Raw genomic sequence first — 22,837 nt, 5'->3', positions numbered from 1 at the left:
AGTTAGCAGTCAAAAGGCTGACATTCTGTGCCTCCTCTAGCTGCATTTTGAGTTATATTTTGCACGGATGTCAAGCCTGCCTGTGCATGTTAGAAAGCGTGCTATGAAAATACCCGCAGGACAGATGTCCTGTGGGAGCCCAGGGGAGCACTGCCCCTGTCCTGCGTTCTGCCTGGTCGCAGGTTGGCTTCGGGCTGCCAAGTCATTTTCGTGGTGTCTGTGGCCTGGTTAAGAGCGAAGTTCCTCTCCCCTTAACCAGAACAAGCGCTGATGAGAAAATTATCAATAAACTTTATGTTAAAGCAAGAATAGAGACCTGTTAATGATTCTTTTAAACTTACATCTTTTGCTTCAGAATTCAGCTGTGCTTTATAGGCAAATGTATATGAGATTTTAGGTGCTTGCAGTGAGTTTCAGCAGAAAGGAGGCACCTGAATCCAAACCCACCCTTTTGAAAACAGTTCCTGAGATGCCTAACCTAACCAAGGAAGTTTCAGCAGGTCACGCTGGAAATGCTTCCCAGGAAGGGCACTACAGGCAAGGTAGCAGCAATGTCACTGCTTTATTCTGAAACATGGCCAAAGCAGCAGCCACACTGGGCTTTGAGTAAAAGCACTCATTTGTGATGTGGGAAACCTGTGTTCAAGTACTTTCCATGTAGCTTCAAACCCCAATCATCTACCTTCCTGTGATTTAAAAGAATTCAGTTTTCTGTGAGTTAAATATTTAACACAAGATCTATTGAGCTGGAGACAGAGAGGAAACAAAAGCCTGATCCTGTATTGTACTAATTTGGACACCCATCTTTTGTGGCAAGTGTATTCTTGGTTTTGCTCAAAGAACTTTTTTAGATATTTTGGGGGACATTTGACACCTAATTCATTAGTGGCCTTTATACTGCATTCTGCTCTGGGATATGCAAGTTTGGGACAATCCTTAGATACTAGACTACTAAAAAGATGATGTACTGAGCTCTACAGGAGTTATTTTATGTATTTTTTTTTCAGTTTAATGGAAATGAAGAGAACTGGTGTAGTCTAATGCTCAAGCAGTGTGCCAGACCAACCTTCTTGGGGCTGAAGGCTAAAATCCTCTCCTGACTGTCATGGTTTAACCCCAGACAGCAACTAAGCACCACGCAGCCGCTCACTCACTTCCCTGTCACCCACTGGGATGGGGGAGAGAATTGGGGAAAAAAAAGTAAAATTCATGGGTTGAGATAAGAACAGTTTAATAGAACAGAAAGGAAGAAAATAATAATGATGATAATAACAATAATAAAATGACAATACTAATAATAGTAAAAGGATTGGAATATACAAAACAAGTGATGCACAATGCAATTGCTCACCACTCGCTAACCGATGCCCAGCTAGTTCCCGAGCAGCGATCCCTCCACCCAGGCCAACTCCCCCCAGTTTATATACTGGGCATGACACCTTATGGTATGGAATACCCCTTTGGCCAGTTTGGGTCAGCTGCCCTGGCTGTGTCCCCTCCCAACTTCTTGTGCCCCTCCAGCCTTCTTGCTGGCTGGGCATGAGAAGCTGAACATTCCTTGACTTAGTCTAAACGCTATTTAGCAACAACCGAAACCATCAGTGTGTTATCAACATTCTTCTCATACTGAATCCAAAACATAACACTATACAAGCTACTAGAAAGAAAAATAACTTTATCGCAGCCAAAACCCGGACACTGACAAACAGGACAGAAAGGGAGATGGAGGGCGATGCTAACTTCCTCACTATTCAAGTTGCCTTGTATTATTTCTGAGAAGTATATGTTAAGGTTTAAAACAGGTGCCAGGTACGTGCCAACCTCTACTCTTTCCACAGGGCTGCAAGTCAGACGACAGTTAAGAAGGTGGTTTTGTTCTGTTCCTGAAGATGTGGATGCAGTCCACCGTTGACTTGTTTCCCTCACTGGAGCCACTGAATCCCCGGTTTATTTGGATACACCATTTCAGCTTCATTTTCTCAATCATGTGCAAACCTTTCAAAATGTAGGACATTCTACCTAATACATCATATTATATGCATGAATTTACATGTATATACGTGTGCATGCATGTATTTTCCAAACAATGCTGATGTGTTCTCACCAAGCATTGCACTATTTGGTCCACCATGTTCCTTCATGATTGTAGTATTAGTAATGCAGGCTGAAGTAATTCATCCTTATATTCAGAACTGGATAAATAAAATGGTGCTCATTTCTGGGTAGCCTTTAGTGCTTTGTGATGGTTTCACTGTAGTTAAATTATGCTAATGGTAATCTTTTAGAGCTGGTTTTTTTAAATGCAATGCAGTACACTTTCTTATGGAATATGGGATGTCTCTTGCAATGAGAGACATATTTGGTGCTTGTCACTAGTTGGAGACAATCTGAGAAACAAACCCATCTCAGACTGAATTTAGAAATGCAAGTAACTATCTAGAGAATTATAATGCCTGGCTTTTATAATTTATTTAAATTTAGATATGAGAAGTACCTACAATAATTTCACTTATAAAATGGAGTTGGATTTTACAGGGCCAGAAAAGTGCCTAGAAGAAAATGGAAGAGGCTTATTATATTGTAAAGTTGTCAACACCAGCTCTTTCTGTGTAAAATGAAAGCTGTTAGGATGACTATGTTTCCCACAGAAAAAGCTGAAAATCCTGTTATCTGTCCTCTTTTTTGTTGTTGAATTGTGTCATAACTTTAAATTACCATTTTTCAAAGCAAATTAATCCTTTGTATCACAAATTAATCACATCTCCTGCTTTCTGTGTACCTGGAGTAGTAAATACCTGTAATTTTACTCTGGCACCGAATCTATTAATTAATTGAAATTTAATAACAGCACGGCAATCAGATGAGGCCATGTATTTTTACTTCCTTTCCTGAGAGGACTCAGTGGGAATATACGTGGAGATAAGTCCTATGAGGAAAGACAGCTACCTGATTCAATTCTAAATTCACTAGTGACCGTAGTCTAAATTTATTGTGAACCTAAACTAACAGAATAGGCCAAATTTGCCATGGGGGAAAACTGAAAAAGTAAGCCGAATCTTTCTGGATGTTCATAGCAGGGATGTTTACAAAAAGGGGTTATAATAGGTTAAGAATGATAGAATATCCTCTAGAAACATCATTAACGAAAGTGCCATTTGCACAAGCTGGCGGCTGTAGCAGGTACACAGTTTATTCCTCTGGGAATCTGGGCGCTCCAGATGTGTCCTGCCAGCTTCGCAGGAACATGGTGGTAGTAGTGCCTTGTAACCCATACTGCTCCTGCCCAGGCAGACATCAACTCACTCGACTAAAGCAGTCAGAGCGGACAGAAGTCTATAGCTCCTTTAAGTTGAAAGCGATCAATTTTTAATTACATTGTGCAGCAGTGTCTTGCAATTGTGTTTTTATTCTTCAGAGAGGGAGCTTCTGTTAACTCTCCAAACACCAAAACCTGACACAAACAACAGAATGAATTTGCTGTCCCTAAAAACGTAAGACCTTTGACTCTCTTGGGGCTGCCCACTTTGACTTCCCATGGCTGTTTGCTGTGTATTTGATTATGAATCATTCTTATGGATGAAGTGGTTATTTATGTTGTGTACAGGGGCAGATCTGTTGCCAGTCAAATTCCTCCCAAAGGGCTCGGTAGACGTAGAGAATAGGAGGAGCATCAGCAGCATTACAGACTGCAGCAAACACATCTCATGCAAAAGGCAGAAGAGCAGAAAGGAGAAAACTTTAGAGAAGGGAAAGAGGAAATACAGTGATTGAGAGAAAACCATGCTGCTTGAGGAAGAAAAGACATAAACTGACCATCAAGTACGTCAAGCATTACACAAGCAACATGTCTCGGCCACCAGGAAGAAAGCAGGAGAACCACAAAATAGTAAGATATTTTTGTAATGTGTAATTAAAATTGTGCATGGAGTAGGAATAAGCTATTATTGTATCGATGTGTTTTGTACAGTCATATTTCCAAATAGCCTGAAAGTACTGAAAGGATGGGGATGAGTCTGCCAGTATGAGAACAGAGGCGCTGGCAGCATTTAAGGCTACAGTGGGACCCCCTTGTGAGCTGCCAACAAGCTGCCAGCTATTAAGCAGTGACATAAAAAAGCCTTGCCCGTAGGACTTGGAGTTTGTTTGACTCTGAGCAGTAACACTGAGATTTGCTCTAGGAGCATTCATATCTCTCCAGCTACCTTGCCTATGACATGAAATGATTTTCAGACAGTCCTGCCTTCAACATGAATCCTTGAGGCCAAAACTCTGTTCTTGTGTTGGAGGAAAGAAGCTGCACCAGCCACATCTCTACGCCATGAATCGTTACAGGAGGAGACGGTTCATCTGAGGCTGCAGTGTACCTGGTACCCACTGTGTGCCTCCTGCACACCAGACCACGTCTTCTTTTGGGGGTTATGTTGCATGAGCAGGGGTCCTTCTTCATCCTCCTAATGTTGCATTTTTTCTGTGCACGGGGAGTGCACCATCACAGGATCTCAACATCTGGCTTCAAGGCCAAAATCTGATTCCTGAGGAAACAATAGTAAAACTGTAACCGTTGTCTTTGAGTGCTGGCTTTGACCATTGATCACATAGCACAGAATTCTATCAAGTAGAAGTTACTTAGACCAAAACTTCCTTCTTTTTCTGCACTTCATGTTAAAATTCTCCTAAAGCTCCAGCAGTTGTTTTAAATATACTGCATGCAAGATTTTTCCAAGAGGCCTTCTTAAACTGCATGGTCACAAAAGCAGTATTTTGTGCCATTAAAGATACCAGTTATTCTCCTTGTCCTCTGGCAGTGGTGTGTCTAAATACAAAAAATTCAGATAGCAAATTTCCTCAGAATCTCTATCTGTGGTTGAAAATTTCTAACCATTTAGGAATGTTATGCGACAACTCGAAAAAAACAGAGTGCCATAACGTGGAAATAAGGCCACAGTGGTTTAACCCCCCCCCCCCCCCCCCCCAATAATAGTATTGTGCCTTGAAGAGAATATGCTTGTATCTAAAATCTAATAATTATGACACACGTATATAAGTATACATATGTATAACAAACTGAAGGGAGAGGAAGTTGCTAGTAAGGAAAATAGAACATAGCCAACTGTGGAAGACTGATAACAAAACCAAAGTGACTGACTCGCTCACTGGGCACTTAACTGCATTTTTTTCATTTATTCCTAGTGCTGAGATTCTGAACAGGCTTAGGAAAGATGGGCACAAAGTTTCTGAGACTGGGGTCTGTTCAGAAACAGAGGTCTAAGTGCTTAGAGAGATTTGTGGTCAAAGACAGAAATGCCAGGTAAGTTTATGTGCCTCTGTGGTTAGATAGTCATTAAATGAAACACAGAGAGAAAGAGATCTCTGTTCTTTGTTTGGATGGTTCAATTCCACAGAAGTCTTTCTTCAGGAACTTTGAGCCTTAGGGCTGTCTGGATGGTTAATGGTGGTTTTTGCTAGGAGTTGGGGCAGTGGAGAAGTTCCAGAAAGCTTTAGGACAATGTTGTGCCAATTTCTGAAAAGGGGACAGAGATCTCCACTTAAAAAAAAAAAAAAAAGATGACTATAATATAATTAAAGTTAATATACATAAGTTTATGGGAAAAAAATACTCCAATGGATTGCAGGAGTGGCTGGTAAATACAATTATGTTGATATAGTATGATTAAGTTTCTTTAAGGTATTTTTCTTATTACAACACAGACTTTTTGCTGAGACTAGAATACAGAACCTGTATGACATCCGTATACTCCATTAGAGTGTTTGGCAAAGTGTGCAATATTATTGTAAACAGGAGTTATCACCAAGATGAGTTTAAGAAATGGTTCCATACTACTTAAGATTTTGAACAGTGACTTGTTAAAATGGGAACACTGATTAAACTCCAAGCTTTTGACGCAATGGGATCAAGAAGAGGTCTTTGCACCAAGCTGTTCTTCCTTTCCTTGTGTGATTTTTTTCTATTGTTTTCATTGGTATTCACTATCATTTTTCCACAGGCTGTAAACAAAATCACCTCTAGTCTGCCCACATGCCACAGGCCTGTGGCGCTTCCTTTAATTAATTCCTATCCAAGAAGTTTAGTGAGAGTCAACCTAGTCTCTGCCCTAAAGGCCAGCTGCTGCTCTGACTAAATACAATCAATTCTGCCATGCCATGGAGGTGATCTGGCAGGGCAGGGAGGGAAGAAAACTTTCCTCCAGGTTGGTGCACAGCTGAAGATCCATCCCAGATTGGTACTTGTGACAGGATCTGTGCATGATATGCCTTTTATCTCCTCAGTTGCTCTCCATGCTCCTTGGGCAGGCGGCTGTAATCCTCACCCATCTCCTTCATCTTGCTCATGCGGTGGAGCCATACCAACCACATCTTCTGTATTAAGATACAGAAATAATGTCACAGTGAGATTGTCTAGGCATTTGGAGAGCTAGTTTGATAGTGATTCAAGTTACTTGTAAAGTCTGATAAAGAAGGGGAAATGTCAATGGGACAGATTCTTTTCTACTTTGCTTGTTATTCTTTACACTTGTGCTGAATGATAGTATTTTTTAAATTATTCTGAGCTAATTTTTTTTTTAATCTTCTTTTATTTGGGGGTGGGAGTGGGTGGGTGGGAAGCAGCTTATGATCTGAATCAGATCAACTGTACCTTTGTGAAGGAACTGGAATTTCAGTATATACACTGTTGTTCCTATTGTAAAAGGGCTAACAGCTAATTGCTTCAATTATTCTTCCTGCAGCTAAACACTTGTCATAAATCTTGGATGGCATTTGAGAGCATTTATCAATCCAACATACATATGTGCTGTTATAGGATGCAATAGTGTACTTGATGAAAGTAAATGTATCCCAAGAAATGGTATTTCTGACAAGCAAAATCCCTGCACAGAGACTCAAGTGATGATCAAGTCAGACTCTGTCACACTTGAATTGTGGATTTCAGTGATTACATGTCCATGGACAAAAGTTTCTTGATTAATGTAAATGTTATTTTTGCTTGCTTTTAATACAGTAGCAGCTCAAAAGTGTGAAAAAGTTTGATTCTAGTTTGCTTCATTTTTGATTTCCACCTTTTCTGGCAGAGCAGAGAACTTTTTGTACTCACGTATGGGGCTTTGGTGGCCCAGCTGTGCAAGGACTATGAAAAAGATGAAGATGTCAACACCTGTTTAGATAGAATGTAAGTACTGCTTTAAATGTTCAACTTTATCAATAATGCTGTTTGTCCACCTGTATGTTACCTTTCAGCTTTATGTCTGTTATCTTATGAGTTCAAGCACTGTCTAGGATTACAGAGATCATGGGGAAAAGGTTCAATATTCTGTCAACAGAAAAAACGACTAATTTGCGAATGAAGATCAACAATCAGCTTTTGAATTCTCAGAAGAAAAGTGTCAGGGCTGTTTTGACAGCTTACGCTTGTTCCTTGTTGGTCCTTTGTTAAGCTAATTAGTAATACAAGCTTCTAAATTTCGCTCCTCTTTCCATGTGTTAATTTTCAACTTCCGTGTTAACTCTCCTCTTCTATTTCTTCATACCCATGTCATTTCAAAGTAGACAAGCTTTTTGTTTCTCACGGGTGTTTCCTAGTGAACACGCATTTCTGTGGCCTTCCCGTGGCTCCCCCTCCTCTAGCTACACCCCGGGTTTGTGACTTGGGCAGCTAAGAGGTAGTCACAATTCTAGGCTGTAGGGATTTGGCTTCCGTGACTAAGTCAACAGGCAGACTCCTTTTGTAATCGATCACCTTCCCCGAGGGTGTAATTTGGGTGTCTCTGAATCGTCCCCTGTGGGGTGGCTCTCTTCCCCGACACCCGCCACCTCCACGGGGTTTGGGGCAGACGGGCCTCTCACCTTTAAAAGACCATACAGCAACGAGTGAGGTAGCACAAATGGTCAACGAGGAACATTTTACATGGATAACCTCTTTGGAAAATGAAGCTTCAATATTTATAGGATAGTGTTGTCCTGACTGAGATTCCTAGGCATTATCACAGTAAAAATAATATCACAGAAAATCAGCAAGAAACTACTTTTGAGCTGGTTAATAAGAAGATATACCAAGATCTTCAGCAGAAGAGTAAGTCTTGTGTTTTCAGGCAAAACAGACATGCAAAATGGATTTACAACAATCACAGTGGACAGAATACCTAACCACTTTACTATTAATCTGAAAGCTTGCAAACAAACTATAGTTCAATAGCCGTCAATGGAAGTGAGTAAAAATATCCTTGATGATAAAAAAGAAAAATAATTTGTTCACTAACTAAGAAGGGACAACATCCCTCGGGTGTTTACTTGATCTTAATCCCTCATTCAGCTCTGATGAAAATCATACATTTAAAAAATATACAGACGTCTTTCTGATGCTATGGTAGAAATTACTAAAGGGTAGTTTTGGAAGATGTGGAGACATGCTTTGCTCCTTGTGTTTTTATTATTATAGCTGTTTTTATAAAATCTTTTTGGTTTTCTCTTGATAAAGACTTGATAAAATAGTGACAGGTTTCATTAAAGCAATATAGCCATCTTTACTTCTGTGAAGATGAAGACAGCTCAGCTGGAGGAAGAAACCTTATAGATTAGCAAACCTGTGACAGTTGGGAACAGTATTCTTAGGTCTCTCTTTCTATATGTATATATATATAATCCGTAGTGAGAAGGGTGTTTTTCACTGTACAGTTGCCAAATAGCTGCCTGTCAATTTATTATTCATTTGACTTTGTAAATCTAAGGCATAAAAGTTGAAAAGGATCTAAGTAGTCATGTACATCACCAATAAATACCTTGCTAACTGCTGATGACGTATTTACCAACATTATTGATATTGATACTGAGGCAATAAATAAATAAATAAATAAATATTTAAATATTTCATTGTTTTCTGATGCATGACATACTGCAATTTTAAACTTTGTGCTGCCAAAACCACTTTTTGGTCTTGTCATCACATTAGACATCAGATCGCTTTTTGGCTTCTTGTCAAAGATGTGGTACAAAATCAGTAAGAAACTCCATCGAGTTCAGGCTGCTTCACTGAGGGTGTAGGGCCTCTGACAAACAGGCAGAGACTGCCAACATCCACAGAAATGCAAATGAAAAATTCCCTAAAAACATTTCTGAGTTGAGTTCACATTCTTTCATAACATTTGTGTCAATCTCTTTCCCTTTTTCAAAAAATGCTTGGAGACATAGCTATTTTGCACACTATGTAGTTACTGACCTTTGTTAATGTGTGTGAGCTAGGCATGAATATTTGTTTTGTAAAATTTCTATTAACTTCCATCCTTTTTTATTTCATTTCTCTGAAATTGTAGTGTTATAAGTACAAAATGAAGGTGGTGGTGTACTGAAACTGTATATTAACTAGCAACTTTTGGATTTTTTCTGCAACTAGTAGATGAAGGAAGAGAACATGTTAGAAAAAAGGCAAAGAGGGATTTGTGGAGGGAGAGCAAAAACTGAGGTGAAGAGATAAGAGAATAAAGTGAAAGAGATCAGGTGTAAGTCCATTTCCTATGGGTTTTCCTGGCATCTGAACGCTGCAGTGAGGGTGCCCAGGATTTGCTGAACTCCATACCAGTCCAGAGGGGAATGCTCTGACCTGAAGGGGCAGTTGCTTTGTTCTCCTTGACAGAGACGGTGTGAGATGAAATCTGGGGATGACAGAGGAATGGAGAAAATCCTGTGCTGTGTTATCCTATCCTATTTTTAGTGACAAAGTATTATTAACCAGGTGTATTATTTGTATATTGTTTATATATTATACTCATATATCTAACATCTAATATTTATTCATATATGTAAATATAAATGTATGTAGAGACAATGTGTATATAAACAACATTCATATCATCTTTGCCAGGGGTATCGTGCTTAAAGGAGCGTGATTCCTTAAATGGCTACATGAACAGCAATTCCACTGTGCTGCAAAGTGTGGTAGAAAGAAGAATCTAGACCAGCAAAATCTGTTGTCCTCAAAGCCATTCATTTAAGAGCATGCAGCTGTTTTGCTGAGAAAGCACAAGAGACAGATTAGGTAGATGGTAGGTGGAAAGAAGTTCCCCATTTTGAATGTTAACGTTCTTTGTTCTCTCCTTAGGGGATATGGCATTGGCATAAGGCTGATTGATGATTTTTTAGCTCGTTCAGCTGTGAAAAAGTGCCGCAGTTATTCTGAAACAGCAGACATGATTGCACAGGTAAATGAGGTTTACATTCTCTAGAGCTTCATCAGCCTCAGTGGTCTTACCTTTTCCCTGCTCCTCTATCGGTTTGCTCCAGAACGATTACCTACATTTCTGCTATATCATGATTGTCTTATCAAAACCCACGCATCTCTACAATCACACCCATGCTTCCTTTGGGTGAAATACCGCCTTTTCCTTACCTACAGCTTCATATCAACTAGTAGCTCACAGAGGCTGGCCTTGAGAGGAGACATCAGTTTCTACCTGTGTAGCATAGTGCTACATCAGGCTGGGAAAAACCCCACATTCAACAGAACACAAAAAATGTGATATTCAGTGAGATAAGAATTTTGCCAATGGCCTTGATAAACCCACAGTGATAAGTTTACCACAAAGGGTCATCAGAACTACAGAATTAATTCACATGGGTATTAGTTTTATATCTGAGTTGAGGACAGAGAACACAAAATGGGATACCACCTGTAAGAGGCTGCCACCCCTGACCTAAACTGACCTTAAAGTCAGTTGCTAAGCTGAAATTAAAATTCCGCTATTCCTAGTAGCCTATGAGGCGTTTTGCCATTAGAATAATTTAAAAGTTTCTTTTTGTTTGCTGTAGCTTAAGCTGATTTCTTCTACTCTTGCCAGAGAATGCAGCAAACAACAGAAAATGATCCAGTTTTAACAAACTTCAAATCATATATTCCGTCACTATTTTTTCTTTTTTTCTGGGAGCATAAGCCTTAACCATCTCATACAGATCTTAATATTTGATATTCTTAGTCCTGCCATCTGAATCTCCTCAGCATCTCCATAATTATCTTAGATATTTTTAACCTTAAAATGGTAATATTAGGGATAAGCTGCAGGATTTTCTGCAAAAGGAAGACTCAGTGGTAGCAGAGAAGAACTGTAAGAAAGGAAAATGAGAGGAACATTTTCCTGGCTACCCACAAATCTAATAATAAAATAAAAAAAGATAAAATCAGAGTGGGTACTTTTGCCCTCTTTGATGGAAGTTTCCCTTTTATTGAGTAGTCATTCACACTACTGGCAGACAAGAAAGATCTAGGAGGAAATCTACTGGCAATACACGGGTTTCTAAAGATGTATTTTTGCCCCCATGGGCAAGTCAGATTTCGTGGAGAAACTCAAAGAGCAATCCATAGGATGTCCAGCCTGCTGAGTCACTGTAAAGGAGGTGGTAGTTCATAGATCCTGAGTTAGCTCAGACTAATACCTGCTCAGGTCATGGTGAATGATCCCTTTTATCCTTTATGATTTTCAGCTGTGAAGTGTTGCAAGTGAAGATATGCTTGGCCTTGCCCAATGGCAAAAATTAACCACACTTCATAACAAAGAACTGTTTGCTAGGTAGTCATTTGTTTTAAGAGGAGAGATCAGGGTATCAACCAATTGAACTGAGATTCATTTCCATTGGCTCATTTTAGGAGACAAAAATACGCCTGGCATACTCTCTGATTGCTTGAGAATTACCAGCAGCATCAGCTAAATGTGAGCATTATGTTTAACCGCTGACTGCAGAACTGGGAAACAGCAGGCTTTCTATACAGTGAACTAAGGCACCAGTATATGCTGGTTATACAGGAGTATCTTAGTTCAAAGCATACGTGGCTGTTACCAGGTGACCTGCTCACATTAACCGTGTCAGAAATACCTACGTTACATCTGGCTGAAATGGAGGGACAGAAGTTATGTTATCATTCCGAAATGCTTGTCATAGAGGAACTGATGGCTGTCACAGAAATAGAGAGAGGACCTCTCTGCATTTGCTGTTGCTGGTAGGGCTACAAAGTGCACATGTGCACAACACACACATACACCATGATCTGCCAAAGTTTAGAGCAGAAGCAGGTGACATTAGTAAAAGCCAGCCAGGTCCCATTAGCTCATAAAAGAGTGGAAACTAAATTTCTTCCTGAAGTAAAGTGTATTTTGGAGTCTCACATCAGGATGATGTACAACAAAGCTCCTTCTTTGGAGGAGGTGAGCCAGGGCAGAGGATCCATTGGAGAGAGTGAGGGCAGCTGAAAGAAAACCATGAGACAAGCAGCATTTCAATCTCTGTATTAAAATGCACTGTCTCATTAAAAGAATGAGACCAGGTTGCCAAATCACATTTTTGTTCACTTTTATGTTCTTCTTCAGGTGGTATTTGTACTTTATTTTCTCTGGATTTTCATGTATATGCCAGATATCTGGTCTTCTGGGTCTTGTTCCTCATGATTCCCTTATTTACAAATGCTTTAGAACAGTTGAAGCATCATTGTTAAGTACAGGGGATTCAACAACAATATAGAGTGAGAAATTAAACATCAAAGTAAGGAAAAAGACACTATTTCTCTGCAGGTTGTACTTCAAAAGAGACTTTTGAAGACTGAGAGAAATAAAAATAGTTGGAAAGATTGGAACAAACTTTAAAGCACACAGTCTCTTGAAAAGACTATTTTTAGCAAACTAAAAGGAGTTCTGTAGTGGGAGTATAACCTTTCCAAGGCAAAATGTGATATGGGAAGCATTTTCACATTTCTTTGGCAAAACATTTTTTAAATAGTCTTCAAGCAGATTTTTCTGAGGCACATACCAATAAACCATATGTAAAATGACCCAGCAAGTAACTGCAAATAATGCAGTTAAAGTGACCTGTTCAGAATTACACAGCTGTTTACATGATCTCTTTAACTCTTCAGCAGTAGCGTTCTAAGCCAGGACAAAGCGCTTAAATACTTAACTGCACTAACTCTTCTGAGGTTGAAATCTGTTTGAGGATGAGTGTGTAGAGTAAAACCAGTTCAAAGTTAAAGTAATTAAGGCAGTTAGGCAGTTCAAGTAGTTAGAGCCGAACTTTCTGTAAACATAGCTGTTATCTTGCAGTCCTTTGGAAAGCAAAAGGAAGTCTGCAAGATCAGGCTGTGGGTGTTCCCTGCAGAAATGGAAAGAGATGAAGCAAAGGAAAAAACATAAAATGAGGAGTACAAAGCCAGCTCGCCATATTAAGAAATAAATACTGGAGGAAAGGTGCACCTAAGGCAGTGACTGAGGGCTTAAAACTTCAACCACTGGTTCAGGCTGCAAAGCCTGGAATTTACTGCTAGCTTATACTGGACTGGCAAAGGACCAGCAAGTTTGATGATAAGCCAAAGTGAGCCCTTCTGCACTGAGTTCCCATGGTGCTCACGGACTTCTCATGCTGGTGCTGTGACTTTGCATGCTTACAGCTGGGGTAGAATAAAAAAAGATAAAACAGGCCATGTAAAAGTAGGCTTTCTGCTCACTGGCAAATTGGGATAAGAAAATGGAAACCAGCTGAGGACTGGTATTAAGAACAAAGCTCAGCTGAAGAAGTAATGTCCAAGACTGGATTCAGAATTTGGATCTGAGTATAACTGAGGATTACTTTTGAAATGAGGGTGATAATTTTGCTCTATAATCCTACAAAATCAAATTTTTACTTCAGTTCCTCCTCATAAGACCTCTAGCATCATTGATCTGATCGAAAGAGATGCGAAATATAAACAGTTTCTGGTTTTAGATCTAATCCCAGAACAGTGTTACTTTCTACAGCTCAATGTCACCGTGCCCCAGGAGGGGTCTGTGGGTGCTACAGGTGGGGGCAGCCGGCCCATGCCCTCTGGTCCACAGTGAGCTAGCGCTGGCTCACCGGCTCCATAGCTGTGCTAAGACAGCCTAAGAATATATCCCTTCCTGAAAAGCAGCGGCTGGAGTGGTGGGCTTTATGGTGGGAGCTCGGTACCCCATGAATGCAGCAGCTGTACGTCTCTGCAGCCGCTTGTAGAGAGGTCCCTGGGGACAACCAGGGCTGGGGTAATCCAGCCACGTCACCCCCAAGCCCAGAGTTAGGGTAAGAGATGTGATTCCCCTTCCCATGGGAGGTCCTGCCACACGAGGTCCCCATACATTGACATGTGGCTTGTTTGAAAGTCTGACACAAGCTGGCAGAATTTACAAAGCTGGTAAATGTTGCTTTTCAGAACTCAGCAGTGAGAGGGAAATGCATACAGCAGGTTGCTGTGCTAAGTGGTAGATGGTAAAATGAAAAATGAAGTGCTGCACTGTAAAGAGCAAAGAAAAGTTTGTGAGTACATGGAATCAGCAACAGACAGCAAGACCTTTAAAGCATCTTGCTCTTCCCAAACACTGACTGTGGAAAAGTACTAAGGATGAAAAGTATGCTACCAAAAATGTTATTTTGGCTGCCTTTCCCCTTCTAAGCAGATTAATTCTGGTCCTTCATTAATCTTGTTATTATATCATCTGAAATTATGGTTTCAATTTTTTTAAACAGTCTGTATTATCACTTACTTTGCAACATTACTTCCGCATACAATGTTTTGTAGTGAGAAGTTCCCAGTAGTATATAAAGGGACTGATAAGTTAGTGGCCTCCTAAATATTTCAGTAATTCTAGACTGTATTTGAGCACCATCAAAATGTTAATGCATTTTATTCTTGCTGCTTGAGAGATATGGGATGCTGGTTGAGACTTTGAAAAGCAGCAGTGGTACATTTTTAATTCTGACTGCATAGATTTCTTGTTTGACATTAAGCAACATATAATCCCATAGAGTTGCAAGTAACATTTTCAAAAGAGAGATTTTTGCTTTATATGGGTGTCTTTTTAATGGTGAGTCTATGTACATGTCTAAATACATATTCTTTTTTTCTTCCATTTCATATAGATAAAAATGAGAAAGATTTATGGATGTAACTTTCAAAACCGCTCATTCATTTTACTTCCCTGTCTTTTGGAGTCACAAAGAAAGACTGAAAAGGCCTTTGGTTTACCCTCTGAGAAGTTGTGTATGGTAGTTGTAAAGGAATTTCTGTCCAGTCACAGCCTGGTTTAAAAAAAAAATGTTCATATCTATTAATTGAATGACTTATCTATGTACTTAAATTATTTTTTTCTGCTAAGACTTTTTTACACTTTTCACTTTATAGCTTTGCAATTTTGCCTTAATTTGTTGCCCCATTGCAAACCAGCTACTGGTTTTGCATAGTTTCCATGCAAGTTCTCTTTTACACAGGAAATTTTAAAAATAGAATTTGGACAGATTCGTCATACCGTAATGCAAAGTACAGCTGAAAATAAATTGAAAGCATATGAGGGCCTAGCACGGTTAACTAGTTTTTGTTCTTGTAACAAAGAAAGACTTGAAGTTTGATGGAGCAGCAATTGTATAGCGGAAGAAGAGTTAAGAGAATTAAATGAGAAAATTGGGTTCCTCCAGGTGAGAAGAAATAGTAAACTGAGGGACAAAGGACACAGAATCGAGAAGAAGTTTCCTGTTTATTTGTGCACTCATATTTTGACAGACATCAGAGTTAATGCAAAATCTAAATTTCCAAGAGAAAAAGTTGATTCTACTCTTTGGGGTTTTTTTTTCCAGCTGGTTTGTTTTGGATAGTGTTGATAATAGCCTTTGCCTCCTTCTGAGCTGCCATGGTAGCTGCTGAACTTCAATTCAAGGGCAATGTTGATACAAAACATCTTTTGCGATAACTGCTTGAAGGACAGGGTTAAGTTTGCCAAAACCAGACTCCAGCTGAAAACATAGGGTCAAACTGGCTTTTATTTTTGTCTGTTTTTATATCCGCGTGGCAATTGCATTAAGTCACAGGCATTTTGGTAAGATGACACAGTTAAGAGTAGCGCAGCCCTGGGAACGAGGGTCAGCGAGAGACTTAGGGTCCTACCAGGCACATGTTACAGCACTAAGTGTTCAGCAGCTGCTCTCGGAGGTGAGATGCTCCCACCGTGCCTTCACCTGTGAACACGAAGCAGGGTAAGGATGAGGAGAGGAGAACGCACCTCGGTTTTCCCCCTCCACGATAAAGGAGAAGGCCAGGCTGGGAAACACTCCTGTTTCAGATGGACCTGGCTACTCAGGTGCAGAGCTTTGAGCCTTCTCCTGAGGAAAAAGAGGGTGCCCAAAGCCCGACGTGGGATCCCTCCTACCTTTCCCTCTGCCAACTATGCTTTTGCCTCTGTGTCCCAGCTCTTGTATCACAGTGGAGACCTCATCCTTACACCAACTCGCTTGTTTCCCATATACCTTGATCGGCTCGTTAACCTACTTTGCGTCCCTACTTGCTTTGGTTTTCTGCGGTATCAGTGAGAAAGGAGGTGGAAAGGCAGCTTTGGGAAGGGAAGTTTGGTCCAGGCAGGGGGGACATTCTGTTAGACGGTGTGTCCTCTCCCCTCGCATGTAGGGAGGCGGTGAGATGGGGACTGGGCAGTAGATGTTGGGGCATCTCTCATAAAGAAAGAGAAAAGCGGACAAATGGGAAGCGACACGTACCCTGGAATTAGATAGTTGCTATACCAGGAGAGGAGCCCGGGGAGAAAAAATGCGTACGTGCCAGACATGGTGTCAGACACGCCTGCTGTTGTGACTTTCATTTTGGCAGTGTTGCCTCTGTGCTTTCAGCTGCAGCAGGTACATTTAAGCATATAACATGTTCTAAGTCTGCTACGAAGTGGGTCAGCTGGGATAAAAAAATTTAAAGCATTTGCTCAAAGACCACAAATTCTTCAAACCACACAGAGAAGATTCTAAGCAGACAGTGGAATTAGCTCTTGGATTTTATTTTAAAAAGGAGTAATGGTCTATAAATGCAGCTAGATGTTTTTTTCTGCTGAAGAAGTGTAGTGAGTATTTTAACAGCTGGGCAGAGTACCCTGGCTTGTTGATAAGAGCCTGATTCAAGCAGAGCAAAAATATGATTCTTTGCAGACTCAGGGAGACTGGCAGTAAAATGTTGCATAAAAGCCTGCCCAGTCACCCCAGGGAAAGAAACTTGGCAGAAGCTTTGTTCTCCTTTTATACAGTGGTTGCAAAGACTCTGGACACCCTGTGTGAGAGCCACGTGGTGAATTCCAAGTAGGTGAGGTAGAGCCCAGGGCTCTGGGGTGAAATGCATTTGTCAGAAGCACTGACTGTGCAGTCACCTCACCTGCGTTGCCTGCCGGTTCCTCTTGCTCCAGACACTGAGTTTCCTAAGCTATTCAGAAAAATGAAAATCAGCCTGTTGCAAAAATATTTTCTTGTCTTAAAATGTGGAATTTCCTTCCAGGCCCTCTGTTGTGCACTGGCTGCAGGCCCAGTACAAACAATAATACATAGCTCTATAGGCTGCACCCAGTGCCCAAAACCCACTCAAAACAGGAGCTTTATACAGGTAAAGAGAGAAATTTTCAGTGGGAGGAGATAATACCAAGTACTCTACGGAGGCAAAATATCAGTGATGCATTTTCCTTGTTGTAACAAAGCACTAACAATGACTAATTATGTTTTGAAATAGCATGTTATTTTTTAACAAAAACATGAAAATGCCAAACCATTTGGTAATTTCAAGTTCTTGGTATGCTTCGGCTCTACGATTTGTCTAAAAATTTACCTGGCACCTCACTGTCAGTGGAGGTTGCTGCCCCATGTCTCAGGGACTAGAAGACCAGGGCTGATCACTGGGACCATCCGTGGTGTTCTAGGTGCAACAGGAGTCCAAAGACGCTCTGATGCTGTGAGTGACCACTGGTGCCTCAAAACAATGCTGTACCTGCAAATGGCCTGGAAATGGCCTGGAAGCAAAACCTCTGCTTTCTACGGGCTGTCAGAAAGCCACAGACATCTTCTATTATTATATTCAGACCTATTAAATAGTGTTACTTTATGATAGTCTCTTTTACATAGGACGAGTATATATAGCACCTTTTACATAGGATATTGTTAAAACCCTCTTGTAGAAGTCATTATTCATCTCTTTTCGCTGTCAGGTCTTGATCCAGACCCAGCAACATTAGTACAGCATGAACCCTAGGTGTCATGGAGGACTGCAGCCTTTTCACTGATGTAGGGAATTAATTTCATTCCATCCTTTTGGAGCAAGTTTGTAACTGGGAGGCAACGTGATGAAGAAGAAAGAGGCCACTGTGAAAAAATACAGAGATGAAACCAGCTAGAAGTACGCTGTATTATCAAGACAGAAAAAAGCTGAAAATATATTCTATCTATGGTATCTCCCTTCTGTCTGCAAAGTCCAGCATTGTCTCTCTTTCCTCATGGATTTCTTTCTGGCCTTCTTCAACTAGCTTATGAATTGTGCTATAATGCTGTTTGCTACTGCTGAAAGAGTAGAGCTGGGAAGCATCTTCCCATGCCTGAAAAGCCGGCAGGGAAATCGCTTCTGGTTCCTTGTTCTCAAAAAAGCACTTCAGGTTTCGCTCACTCAGCTTGGTGGCATACAGCTGGAAAATCTGCTCCAGTTGCTCCTTCTCCTTCTCCGTGTACACCCTCCAGAACATCAGCTGGAGGTGGCTGACTTTCGACTGGCAGCTGGCACAGCAAGTGGTGAGCAGGGAGAGAAGAGCTGTGGTAACGATCACACACCAGCCTAAAATCTGGGAAAACCAAAGAAATGAGTTTCAGGTTAAAAAGGCCCAAGTGAAAATGCTACTTAAATCAAGAGTGTCCAACAGAGCGACCGCACTTTGTACGGAGGACCTGCCGCTCCTCTTGGTACCCTACTGTGGGCGTCTTGTCCCAGTTTGCATTCAGTGCCCAGCGTTAGTGTTAATGGGGCGTCCGTATGGGGACCAAAGGGAACCAGAAGACGTCAGGGTTGAGGCTTCTCAATAGCGCTCAGTTTGACGTCTCTTTCTCAGGAAGGCAAAAGCTGGTTGATTTTTACAGTGGAAGGTAAAATGCTCAAGAAAAGTTGGCTTATACTACAGTCTGGCTGCCCCCGTGTCCCGTTTTATAACGAAGGGAACTTGGGTAACAGCAGCTGAAGCGACATGTCCAGCACAACGGCAATGGCGGGTTCAGGGAGAGATGATCTCGAATCAGACCTCAACTACAAGACTGTGTATGAAGAAAAATCTAACAGAGGTCTAAATGATCAATCAAATAATGTTATGGCTGAATAGGGCTATACAGAGCTATACAGAGTGGACCTGAGAGCAGAAGTAGCGTCTGGCTAATTTAGAGAGGATATTGATGAGAGTTTATTGCAAAACTATAACCATCTGGCATGCAGTGTATTGGAATTGCTTACTGAATTCTGTCACGCAAAGGGAAAAGTGCACAGAGACAATAAAATCTCACAATCACTAGATGGTAAATGGTTTGCTATCTCCTGAAAGCATTAAATAAAATTACCCAGCAAGAATTAGGATTAAGACACAATTCTGAATTGTGACAAACTACAAAACCAAAAAGGGTAAGTAACTTTTGTCCCAGATCACTCAACCTTTTAAACTGTGACCATTTTTAGATGTGTTCTCTTCAGACTTCTTTTTAATTAAAAAAAAAAAACAAAAAAACCAAATCAAATGCAAACCAACAACTGCATTAATTAGGTAACAGGAATATAAAAGATGGTCTTAAATTTAAAAAGTGTTCCCCAATTCTTCTACCAGGAGATTCATTGCAATCTATGCTATTCTTGTGAACTTTTTTTTTTTTATGAATCAGCCCTTTGTAGTGGAAAATTATTTTTATGCCAGAACTGGTTTAAAATTACCTTCTTTACCAATCCTGTGAGAATGCTGGGAGGAGAGGGCATGAGAAAGAAGGAATAACATGTGCATTGGCAGGTCTGTGTTGGCACTGGAATAGAGCCCAGTTTGTCTACACACTGATTAGAAATAGTTGCTGTATTTTCAGAGAACTTTGTTTTTGCTGGAATATGCTTTTCCAACATCACTAAACTTTTTTTTGTAGCAACTTCAGTGTTTGACAAAATTCTGTTAAGAACATTTTAAAATAAAGAGCTACTTCCAGGATTAGAGCAAGGGCTGAGGGTGGGAAAATGTGCTTGAAATTGTTATTGTGGGATGTTATCCTCTAAGGAGAGCAGATTGTGAACACAATTTTTTCATGCCTAGTGCTGCTGGCCTAGCCAATAGTTTTACCACCTACTCCACTGCAATGTGTAACATTTGCAAAAAATAAAACCAACTTGTTTTCAAACAGTGGAACAAATTCCACTATGGAATAAATCTTTTAGGTTTCAGAGACCCATATGAACTGGAACTGATTTCCCATGCTTTAATGGTGTTGATATGGAGAGCTGCAACCTTTCTCTTGTGAACTCTTGCACTGATGTTAAAAAAATAAACTCCAGTAAAAAATCTGTATTTAGCTGAGGGAATATAGAAACTTTCCTCAGGGAAATATGTGAAATAGAGAAGCTTGACAAACAGTTATTCTTAGGGACTGATATGGGAGAATAACTTCGCTTTCTTTTCTTTTTCCAGTCACTTTGTACTGACTGATGATTTCTATGGGTATTTGAGAAACTGCTCTTTTCAGCAGCTTTTCACTTTTTTTGCAGCTTGGAGAATGAACCCATGTATTCTCATGCTATAAACAAGTCACTGGTCTTTCACTTTTTCCTATACATAGAACTTAAAGTCTTAAGTACTATTTGTTATTTCCTTCTAAAACTCTCAGATAAATTGCTTTGTCTGCAGTGCAGGCTTTGTCTGCATTCCAATCCTATTTGCATGAGGACTTGAAAATAAAATTGGCTTTTGGGGAGGAAATGGTTCCAGATGGATACAATTGCCTGATAAAAATTTGCTGGCTGCACAGAGTGTTTTTCCTTCCTGCTGACAATCATCTTTCCATCTTTTTCTGTAGCCTTTTTTTCTTCCCCCCGCCCTTTGTTTTGCTTTTTTGTCTCTGAATTTATTTACATTACAAGGCAGTGAGCAGAACTGTATCACAAGAATATAGTAAAATATAATATGATCTCAGCTTTGCATGTTCTGCTTGTTTTATTTTAGTGTTTCTTCCTTCCTCCAAGCAGGACAAAAATGTGCTCACATCTGGCATCATGTACACAAACAGAAACATATTATGTAAGCAGTCACAAATCTGTCACAAGTCTTGTTTTCCATCATTTTTCTACTGTTAGTGACCTAAGATTTCATTACAGTTGTCGTGATGGTGTAAAATAGGAGAGTGTGGTATGGATTTTTTAATAGGACAGACCCCTTTAATAGGGTGACATCTGTTAATTCAGCCTCCTAAACAATCCAGTATTTTTTTCTCTTTAGAGCAGTCTTCATTCAGGAAGAAAGCTTTAAGTTATCTGCTCTTATTGATCCTGCCATCAATGGGGCCCCCCGGAAAGTACGCCACAGCTCAAACTGAACTAAAAGATGGATTGATTGTATTTTGCAAGGCTGCATCATGTCAAAATCTTGTTTATGTGAAACCAAAGGTTTTATCTTAGCATCTGACATCAGGATCTTCGACAGATAAATCACAGCGGCAGTACAAACTGCATAATGCTCTTTATTTTTCTTACCTGGGACTGTGCTTGAAGAGTTCGTTTCAGTTCATCGCTCTCTGAAAAGGGCATGGAGCTTTTGTCACAGACTACCTTGTGTAGCTCTTCAAAGCACTTCGCAGATTTGCTGTCGCAAACTGCATGTAAGTAGGCAGGATTTTTCAAGCCACTCATGGCACATTCGTAAAAAGTCCCGTTGAGCAAAGCCACCGAAAGCCACATCACTGGGGCTACCAGAGCGTTTAAAGTGATTTGTCCAAAGATGTAAAAGCAATGGCAGATATTGCCTCTGGGGAATATTTTTCTGGGATTCACCCAGCAGCCTGTAAAGAGTTTCCAGGTCTTGCTGTTCAAGAAATATCCAATAACTAGCAAAACAAAAGCTGGGGAGAAGAGAAATACCAAACCGTACCTGAAGTTCTCATTGCTGCAGGGGCATCTGAAAGCAACAAGAGAAAACACACGTTCACCTCCCATTGTCAGCAGTGCCATAAAGCTGTAACCTATAGCGGTTTTCCGGTTCATAAAGAACTTCAGGATTGTTTGGAAACTATCCATGTTTGGTACTCACTAAAGAGGTAAAAATCAAGACACTCTTATCTTCGGTTGTAGCAGTCTGCGGTGGTGTAGCAGGGGAGAGCTCTCCAGAGGAAGAACAGCCTGCTGCTAGCCTGCCTGCTTACACGCTGGCTAGATAACGCCGTGATGTCACTGTCTGGAGAAGCGCGCTCACAGGGGACCTCTCTGCTAGCGGAGCAGATGTTGCACATTTACAGTAACATTCATCAGTAGCAGAAGGAAAGCAAGCAATGCTCTATATAATCACATAAATTTGCAGTCTTGGCAGTCTCATTCTTGGTGGGTTGGTTTTTTGTGACTGCAGATGGAGATCAGAGTAAAAACACACACTCACCAGTTGCAGGAGTTCTTGAGCTGTGGTTATCAAAGTTGCCGGCAACGTAGTGAAGGACCTAATATAGATGCTAATGGTCCCAGGGGAGTGGGACATGACTGAAAGCAGACAAGTGATAACAGTAAACCCACTTCATATGGGGTTGTAAATGTAGGAACATCAAAGACAGAATAAGCAGCCTTCTGCTGTACTTCCCTGGAGTATCACATCGCTCCAGATTTGCATCTCTGGCTCAAGCTGATCACAGAAGAGACAAATCTAGTTTGCTTTCCAGCCTGTCTGGCCCTTCCCCCTGTTTTCCTGGGGTAAAGCTGGTCTACAGAATGCTGCATCCTGAAGTTTCACCTCTGGTTTGCACACAACAAGCTCAAGCAGCAGAGTTTCGT

At 40.6% G+C, this 22,837-nt stretch overlaps 2 protein-coding genes across 3 annotated transcripts in view; one reads left to right on the top strand and one right to left on the bottom strand.

Moving 5' to 3' along the window:
• The window catches only part of TRAPPC3L (trafficking protein particle complex subunit 3L), a 33,942-nt gene that overhangs the window by 8,903 nt on the left and 2,202 nt on the right, over positions 1-22,837 (top strand). Inside the window, exons 2-5 of one of the 2 annotated variants that reach the window (XM_030001691.2) lie at positions 1,839-2,005; positions 3,605-3,886; positions 7,089-7,186; positions 10,109-10,208. In XM_030001691.2, the coding sequence (XP_029857551.1) occupies positions 3,845-3,886; positions 7,089-7,186; positions 10,109-10,208 (240 nt within the window). In that variant the 5' untranslated portion in view covers positions 1,839-2,005; positions 3,605-3,844. Of the gene's footprint in view, positions 1-1,838; positions 2,006-3,604; positions 3,887-6,384; positions 6,408-7,088; positions 7,187-10,108; positions 10,209-22,837 lie in introns of those variants that run through there. The other variant, XM_030001700.1, reaches the window with a different exon arrangement.
• CALHM5 (calcium homeostasis modulator family member 5) lies at positions 15,509-22,497 on the bottom strand. The gene is made up of 2 exons (XM_030001678.2): positions 21,557-22,497; positions 15,509-18,638 (listed from the first exon to the last, which is right to left on the bottom strand). Exons 1-2 carry the CDS (start codon positions 22,094-22,096, stop codon positions 18,249-18,251), a joined length of 930 nt encoding a protein of 309 aa, XP_029857538.1. The 5' UTR covers positions 22,097-22,497; the 3' UTR covers positions 15,509-18,248.

This window comes from Aquila chrysaetos, chromosome 2, assembly GCF_900496995.4.
Source record: "Aquila chrysaetos chrysaetos chromosome 2, bAquChr1.4, whole genome shotgun sequence".
NCBI classification, from domain to species: domain Eukaryota; kingdom Metazoa; phylum Chordata; class Aves; order Accipitriformes; family Accipitridae; genus Aquila; species Aquila chrysaetos.
The sequence above is the reverse complement of the archived record's forward strand: the minus strand, read 5'-3'. Positions and strand labels throughout refer to the sequence as shown.